Source organism: Hibiscus syriacus, unplaced genomic scaffold (assembly GCF_006381635.1).
Source record: "Hibiscus syriacus cultivar Baekdansim isolate YM2019G1 unplaced genomic scaffold, ASM638163v2 tig00110156_pilon, whole genome shotgun sequence".
In the NCBI taxonomy this organism is placed as follows: domain Eukaryota; kingdom Viridiplantae; phylum Streptophyta; class Magnoliopsida; order Malvales; family Malvaceae; genus Hibiscus; species Hibiscus syriacus.
Window position 1 is genome coordinate 3409548 of NW_024062606.1, and position 9058 is coordinate 3418605.

General features: G+C 34.0%; 1 protein-coding gene across 1 annotated transcript; it reads right to left on the reverse strand.

Moving 5' to 3' along the window:
• Positions 1-7525: 7525 nt before the first annotated feature.
• LOC120215887 lies at positions 7526-9058 on the reverse strand. The gene is made up of 2 exons (XM_039213415.1): positions 8575-9058; positions 7526-8120 (listed from the first exon to the last, which is right to left on the reverse strand). Exons 1-2 carry the CDS (start codon positions 8806-8808, stop codon positions 7761-7763), a joined length of 594 nt encoding a protein of 197 aa, XP_039069346.1. The 5' UTR covers positions 8809-9058; the 3' UTR covers positions 7526-7760.

A 9058-nucleotide genomic window follows, 5' to 3' on the forward strand; every position in this document is an offset into this window, starting at 1 on the left:
TTGTGACTTAATTGTCGTGGGAACATAACATCTACATCCCACAGTAGACATTTTATTTTCGATTCCAATAATTTTCATCCGAGGGATTCTTCCCTTTCCCCAGTCCTCTGCCTTGAATCATTTGGATATTGAACCGGACTTCGACGCATGGCTTATCTCGATTTATACGAAGAGATAAAATTAGGAACAAATGAAGGGAATGAACTTAAAGAAGTTGTACAAAAGACTTGGGAGATAAGAAATTATAAAATCTTCAATGTGTGAAATTAGATTATTGGTAAATATACAAATAAGATCTTTAAATTATATGAAGATTTTCTCGATAACACAAAGGAAGATTAGATGGTAAGCATAAAATTATGGGTAAATTATGTAGTTAGTAATTAAATTATTAGTTTTGATTCATTTTAGTACCTAAATTTTTTTTTTAAATTATACTTAAAGTTTAATTTTTTATTTTAGTACATGTTATAAATTTAACTTGCTTAGTACTTAAACTATTATTTGTCTGGTTCAATACTTAAACTTTTAATTTTTTCAAAATTAACGTTAAATTTTGAACAGGGTATAAAAATTAAATTTTATGTATGATTTAAAAAAAATAAAAGTTTAGGTATTAAAATGAAATTTACCAATTAATTATACAAAACATAAACAGAACTCCTTATAAAATTATTTTTATTAAAATATTAATTTTCAGATAAATTACATATTAAAAGTTATACAATAAAAATATTTTAAACACCCTTGTAATATTAAAAAATGAAAGTAATTATGTACAAGTGTTTTAAATAAAACATATGATATGTAAAAAATATATTATATGTTTTCTTTAATCCATAAAAAACGAAAACGTTTATTTATTTATATTTATGTTTTCTTTAATCAATAAAAGTTATCCATTTATTGTCATTCACCCCAAATCGTGGCTTGGAATGTCAACTCTCCTAAAGTTCTTTCCGTAGATAACCGAAACGTAGTGATTATATTGCTGAAGCAAATGTGATTTGTCTTTGTATAATTTGCAGGAGATGCGGGATATGATAGATTGCTACGACAGCTTACTCTCTGCAGCTGCAGCTGCAGCAAATAGTGATTACGGTAATTTGTTAACATGCTACCTTTTCTGTTTCTGCATTTGCTGTATTTCTTATTTCTGTAACTGAAATGAGCTTTTTGTGTTATGAAATTCATTTGTTATGCATTTGGAAGGTTGAACATTTTGATTTATGCCTGATTGTCCATGTTATGGTTGTATAGGTATCATTGAATTAGTTTAAGCTCTTTGCATGGCATGGTTTGTTCATTTTCCTGTTAATTAATACATTGACTTCAGAACTAGCATTCTTGGCATCTAAAAATGGTACCCAACACATAAGGCTCCCTCTATACACAGGGTATGGGGAAGGTAAGCTCTTTGTAATGATGGCATGATTTGTTGTTTTCATAGTAATTAATTCATCGAGTTCAGCTCTAGCATTATCATCATCTAAAATTCACACATAGTGCACAAGTGTTCTTATGTAAGAAGGCTTGGGAGAAGGTCACAAGTTATGTATCTTTCTCCCATGTTTATATAGGGAGACTTTTTGGGATTTGATTTCGTGACTAAGCGGATAACAAGTAGACACTTGACCACTGGGTCAGGCATGACCTTCTAGCATTATTATCGTCTGCTAGTTTATATGTTTGTTTCCGCATGATGAATTCAAGTGTCCTTTTATTTCTTTTCAAGTCCATGCCCTAGAGGTTGACAATCTTGTAAATCTAACTGTGCGGTAGTTCTATAAAAATTATGTCATTGGTTAATTGATGGTAATTATATGTTGGCTCAAGCTCAGGCATGGTTATCAAACATTAATTATATGGTTTCTGATTTTGATATGGGAGATTTTGTATGCTATGCCAATCCTGAGATCACTGTTGCAGTCCTGTTTTCCCCCCCTCAGAATTCTCAGTATCATTGCGGGAAATGGGTGATTGTCTTCTTGGAAAAATTTAAGTTAATGATGATGAAGAAAGTGGTAAGCAGATATATATTATTCTAATATCATGCTCAATGTTGCCCGTTACATGAACAAATCGCAAATAACTTTCCTCGTTAGACCTTACAAATTACACTTGAACTGCTTTCCTTTCCAGTAAACAAGTTCTCTGCTATAAATTGCCAGTTTGAAGGTACTTTTATTTTAGTTTGTCATCTTGGATTTAAGAGATGAATCAAGTGAAATCTTAGCTTATTCACTTTCGGTATATCTGACATGAGGAATCTTCCTTGGTCTTTCGACCTTCAATCTCTGAAGTTCTAGCATGATGCAATTATTTTATTTTACTTTATTTTTTTCTAAATCTGTTATAGCATAGATGCTATTTTTACCTAGTCTGGCACATTCAAATAATAGTATTTGGTTTTAGGTGCATCATAGTATTATATATAGCAGCAGACTAGTCTGAAAAGGGATATATGAAAATAAGCTGCTTTAATGCAGGTAAAGTATTATTAATGTTCGGAAAAGTACAGGTTGGACTCCAGAAACTTGTTGACAGCTATGTGAGTCTCCTCTCTTTCCTTTTTTTTTTTGTGGGTTTACAATCTGGAAGCTCTGCAAAAGTTTTCATCTAACTTCTTTACTGTTCTAATAATTATTAGTGTGTCCTTCAGCGATCTCATAATCCAGACAATCACAAGCCCATCAGAGTCCCTTCTTAATGAACTTCGAACAGTTGAGGTTAGTTCGTATGAACTGCTTCATCCAATTTTGTCTAGTTCTGCATGGTCTTTTACTGTATAAAGCTATTTCTGATCACTCGATCAAGTGAATATTTTCACTTCCAGTTTTGCATTTGAATCTTCATGTTAATTTAGTGCTCAATTATTTGATTGTAATTGTTTGTCTTTTTAGTGCTCTTTACTTTTCTACTTTCTGGACATGTACCAACCAGGATGCGGCAATGTGATGAGAAAAGGTCCAACTTCTATTTTTTAATAGATAAGCAGATACAGAGTTAAGGATAATGGCTTCTGATATTTGATGCATTATCTACAGAAATGTGTACGAGTACATGGCAATGAGACACGAAGAAACTGGAAGATCAATATGTGGGAAAGGGGAGAATTTCTCCGCACAACATTTACAGGTAGTGTAGCACATGATGAATATCAGGAGGAAGCAACTTTACCTTTTTTCCGCTTGAAATCTCTAAAGCAAGGACAATCAAGAAGCCTTCTTACATAAGCAGCAAGACACCATGCTGCTCAGGTTTCTTTTCCGTTTTTTTCTTTGCTGAACTCCTTTTATTGCTTCTGCTGTTGGTTATTGACCTATTTCCTTTTTCTTGAAATCAGCTGAATTTTTTTAAGAAGGATCTTGAATCCCTTGAAGAAGTAGAGCCACATGTGCAGAAGATCACTGAAAAGCAGCATATTGAGTACCACTTCTGTGGACTTGAAGATGATGGAGGAGAAAATGGTGATCTGATGGAAATTTTGAAAATGAAGAGTGGTGACGTCGACGAAGAGGATGACGCTGATGACCACCATGATGGTGAATTGAGCTTTGATAATAGACAAATGACCAACATCAGAACGTATTTCTACATCACAGAATTCAATGGAGGTGACTACCTAACTTGCTATTTCTTGTTGAGAAAAGCTAACAGACTTTTTCTTTGCAGAAATGCTATCGCTTTTTCTTCCTTTTTGTGGAATGGATCTCATTCTCCCGAGTGTTATAAAGAAACTTCCATCTCACACAGGGCTCACATTGCAGAAAACAAGAATCAGGTCTATCTTCACCTCCAAATGTATTAATTATAGAATGATTTCCATGTCATTTTTTTTAAGAACATCTAGAGTGATAAAGTTACGGAAGACATCGAGACGAATTCATTGATATTTAAAATAACCATAAAATGATGGTTCCAGCAACAACTTCAGAAAAGAAAAAAAAAACCTGAAATTTAGAGAAGAAGATGAAAAAAAATGAAATAAGAAAAAGTCATATTATATAAAAACGAATTAAAATTTAGCTATACTTCAGCAAAAAGAAGGTCATGTCACCCGTATGTTTTAGAATTAAAATATTTAATTCACATGAATTCTTATAACAAATATCTAAAAATATTTATCGGATATAAAGAAAGGCTTAAGGGGTCACTTTAGTCCTTGTAGTAGACCAAATTATCATTTTCATCCTTATTGTATTTTTGCATCAATTTAAAATTATTTAATTGCATTATTCTATGTCCGTCTCCTAACTTAAGTTAGTGTTTAGGGTTAATAGGGTTATATTTAGGGTTTAAGGTTTTAAGTTAGAGATAGGGTTGTAGAATGATGCAATTGAGCAATTTCGATGACTAAATTGATGCGAAAATACGATAGAGGTGAAATTGATAAATTGATGCGAAAATACGATAGAGGTGAAATTGATAAATTGATCTACTAAGGGGCAGTATCACTATGAGCCTGTGTTAAACTAATTGACCTATCTTCACCTATCCCATTCCATTCTATCAACCTCTTACCCATTGCACCTTAGATTCCCTTCTGCCACTCCAAAGTAAACAAAATCCAAAAGCTTCCTTTGCAACTCCGTCGTCTTGTTCATTTTTCTACCCATAATGTTTCTCTTCCCGAATCTTTTAGAACACAGGAGTGTGACTGAGCAGGGATGGACATGGGACTGGTGGGCACAAATCTCTCTAAAAAATTTAAATTTTTAGAAATTTTAAGTATTTTTTATATTTTTTATTGAAAATATTTTTCACCCATTTTTATAAGTTATCTCTTGCTTAAAGTTTGTTCATTAACATAAAATATTACGTCCGTACCTCTCTTCATCATATTAGACTAATATTATATTCCCTACATGAAATTTTTTAGGCTTAATTATAAAATAAATGTCCAGACTATATTGTTTATAGGTGTCCAGACTTTTTTTTGAATCATTCATGTGTTTAATGTTACAAACGTTACTACTTTATGTACTCAGGCCGTAAATACCGTTAAGTTTTATTGTTAAAAGGCATATGTCATGCTCTGGTAATTTTAAAAATTTTTAATTTTAATTTTAAAAATTAAATTTTTATTTAAAAAACAAAAAAATTGAAATACTTCAAAAGGCCCCAAAACTTTTAAAACCCTTATTTCAACCCCTAAACCCATATCGACCACCACCATTTTGGTGACAATGAAGCTCCACCCAACCTCACCTCCACCCGACGAAAAACCTATGAAATCGCGATCAATCAACTTTTGCACCCTGACAAACCCTACGCTGTAAATTGTAACCCCACGCTATCTCGACGGCCAATCGATGGCAAATGACTAGGAAGATAGTAAGGATTACGTCGACGATAGTGGTCGTGGCCGACAAGGAAGACATCATTGGGTTAGGGTTAGGGATTTAAGATTTTTAGAGATTGAGAGTTTTTGTAATTTAAGAGAAATTAGAGTTTTTTTTTATAAATTTATAATTTTTTAAATAAAATTTTTAAAATTTCCAGAACGTGACACGTGTCACTTAACGAAAAAACTTAATAACAGTTATAATCCGAACATCTAAATTGATAACGTTAGATACCTAAATGATTTAAAAAATAAATGTAGACATAAACAATATAGTTACAATTGATATCTATCTGTCAGTGCTCACGTTTTAACCAGGTGGCTAAAACAGAAAACAAACAAACCCCCATCTTATCTTTCCAACTTGGCACTGTCCAAAAACCAAATGCCAAAGCCTGCACGTGATCATCTCTTCACAAGAACCACAATGGGTCGGGTCGGGTTGTGTTTAACCATGACCCCAAGTCCCAACGACTTATTCTTTACGTTAATATTTCTAATCGCAGAGTCATGGAGGTTGAGCCAATATAAGGTTGGTGGTAGCCGGTAGGGGAAGGTAATGATGCGCAAATGATGATGATTATTATTAATTGAGATGGATAGATAGTTATTGGGGGACAAGACGGGGATTGAAGTTTGGGGACTCATATTATCTTCACCACGTGTCCAACTGATGGGGCACTTCAGAGTTCAGACCCCTCTCCCCAAAGGCACCTTTATTCTCTGACATCGAATTTCTTTCTTGCTTTGACTTACTATTTCTAAACTAACCATGTGTATGTTTCTCCTTCCTCTCTCTTGATTTACAGTTGTTTAATGGTCCAACTTGGTAGAGATGAAACGCTAGTCCACATGAATCAAGTAGTAGAAAATTTGTTATTATTCTTTAAAGTTTCGAATTCGAGCCCTCGGAGCATTAATAGTGTGAGAGACTTCCATGTCAAATGATTAAAAGTTATATTTGAACAGATATTATCTGTAACTAGTCCAATAAAAGTCTTAATTAGAAAGATAAATTACGTGTTTGGTATCTAAACTATCAATTTTGATCCGTTTTAGTACTTAAACTTTTATTTTTTCAAAACCATACATAAACTTTAGTTTTGTTTCATTTTAGTACTCAACTGTTAAAAACTTCAGTTTTTGTTCCATTTAGTATCTCGTTCTAAATTTAAAGTTAAGTTTTGATAATTTTGAATGTTTAGGTACTAAATCGAACCAAAACTGATAGTTTAGGTACTAATTGTGTTAAGTTTTTAACGGCGGAATACTCAAATGAAATGAAAACTAAACGTTAGGTATGGTTTTAAAAAAATGAAAATTAAGGTACTAAAATGAACTAAAACTGATAGTTAGATACTAAAGGTGTAGTTTACCCTAATTAAACCCTTATAATTATCACAATAAAGGTCTTGGAGAGAGAAAAAAATGGATCACAGATCCATAATATGAACTATAGGATGTTGCCTGCAACAATGTTGATTCATACATCACTAACTCATATTTATTTCAGATTTGTATTAAAATTTCATGTAATAACTCATGTTTACTGTGTCCAAAGCAGCCAAATCTAGAAACCTGACATACTTGGTTCATTTTGGTACTTCCTCCCAACTTAGCAAACACCAGCAATGGATATAAGCTGATTAATTCATTCTTACACTGTGGCACCATTGAATTAACTTTAAAAAAAATGACAAATTTTAAGAGTTAATTGTATCATATGCCCCCAAATTATAACCTTCATTTTAAATTAATCCTTAAACTTTAAATATTATAATCTCATCTCTAAACTATGACTCTCATTCTAGGTTAGTCATTAAACTTTTGAATTGTCTAATCACATCCTTAAACTATGACCCTCTTTCTAAACTGGTCCCAAACTTTTGAATATTTCAATTTCATCCCCAGATTCATCCAGATATGTAATTAGTTTCAACCGTAGTTTAACCTAAATTTTGTTTTTTTTCCCAAACATATAATAATATAACTTAGCATGGCGATTTTATTAACAAGATATGTGATTAGTATATGTGTATAGTTTGGGATGAAATTGAAATGTTAAGAAAGTTTGGGATGAAATTAATTAAGAGTTGCTCGTACTAAACCTAAACCTACTCATGGGCCAAAGTGACGTTCTTAGTGAGGGAGAACAGAAAACAAAGAATGATTCACATCTGTCATAAATGAAAATCCAATTCAGGGAAAACTAGTTAATACGAGATTAAAGAATATCTGGGGAAACTAAAGGTAAAACAAAGGTGACTGAAATGGCAAATATTATTCTTTGTTTCTTCACCATTCACACAGTTGCAGGCACGCCTAGCCTAGCCTAACCCAGCCTAGCAATGCATTCTTCGAACAAAACCAAACTAAAGAAGAGAAGATACAAAATCTGGGTTTTCATGGAAACCTAGCTAGTTTCGGGTCGATGATCAAAGTGAAGAAGACGATCCTTACATTTGGGACAATCTTCTTCTTGCTTGGGAACCATGAAGTACATCAGACAGCTCCTACAACCAGCAACAACCAAGACGTTGTCGTTGTCTTTATCCGCCCCAAGGCGGCTGTTGCTGTCGTCCTCCTCGTCGTCGTGATGCACTTTATCTCTTGTAGAAGATGAGGGAGACGAGTCCGATGAAAGCTCATCGCTTTCGTACAAGCTGTCATCGTCTTCATCGGAGTAAAAATCTCCACCGTAATCAGCAGCTGTCCTTGGATCCTCACTTGCTTTCGTTCCATTCCTCCAGTTTATGTAATAAATCTCCCCTGTCTGCTAATAACACCCCCATTAAACAGTAACACAGAATAATTAGCAGAAATTGCCCAAGATAATTCTTTTAAATCTCTGATTTAACAGAACAAAAAACAAAGAATAATACTTTTTCTGGGTTCTAAACCAACCTGTAAAACGAAAGAGGAGAAGGAAAAGCCAGTTTTTTTTCTCTAAATTATTAGGGCTGTGGACTGAAACCCTAGGCTAAGCATGAGTATGGGAGAAAGTGAGACCATCGGCAAAGCAATAAATGCAAGAAGAAAGAACAAAAAAAGGCCATTAAAGAACAAAAACCAAAAGGAAAGAGCAAAATCTGCCATGGTGTTTCGCATTAATTGCGTTCTGAAACACGAAAATGACCAAAACCCGTTGTTTGTAACCATTAGTAGAGGGGGGTAAATACACATATACTACAAAACAGAAAAAAAAATAAGAAAAAAAAAACACAAACCTTTAGATCAAGGCATTGTTCCCAATGGTGAGGAAGAGAGAGATGGGAGTTGAGCTCCAAGCTAGTGTCAGAGAAGGTTTTTGAGAGGCTGTTATCATCTTCGGACCTCCTCCCTTCTTCATCAGCAGCCGCCCCACCACCGTCGCTTCCGCCGCCTCTTTCGTGGTTCAAAGAACACTTCTTTAAAGATCTCTCCAGTGATTCCGTGATCGTCACCATGTTCGGTGCTGTCATTCGATCACTCAAAATCCTATCGAAACAAGGAAACGAAGATGAATTCAAACAAGAGAAAAGGGAGAAGCTTGGAGATGTGCGATTATGAATGAAACACCATGAAACAAAGGAGGGGGAAAAGGGTAAAGATGGTGCTGATGGAGAGAGATGCAGTAATTAATAACCCCAAGGTGGAGCCGCATCTGCCACCACCAGAGAATCACTGTGGGTTGCATTTTGTATCTCACATCTGTGTATTCGCCTTTCAGAA

Coding starts and splice junctions, on each gene's coding strand:
- LOC120215887 (XM_039213415.1), bottom strand. CDS start 8,808: ATGACAGCACCGAACATGGTGACGATCACGGAATCACTGGAGAGATCT. Junction 8,121..8,574: donor AACAATGCCTTGATCTAAAG/GTTTGTGTTTTT, acceptor TGTTATTAGCAG/ACAGGGGAGATTTATTACAT.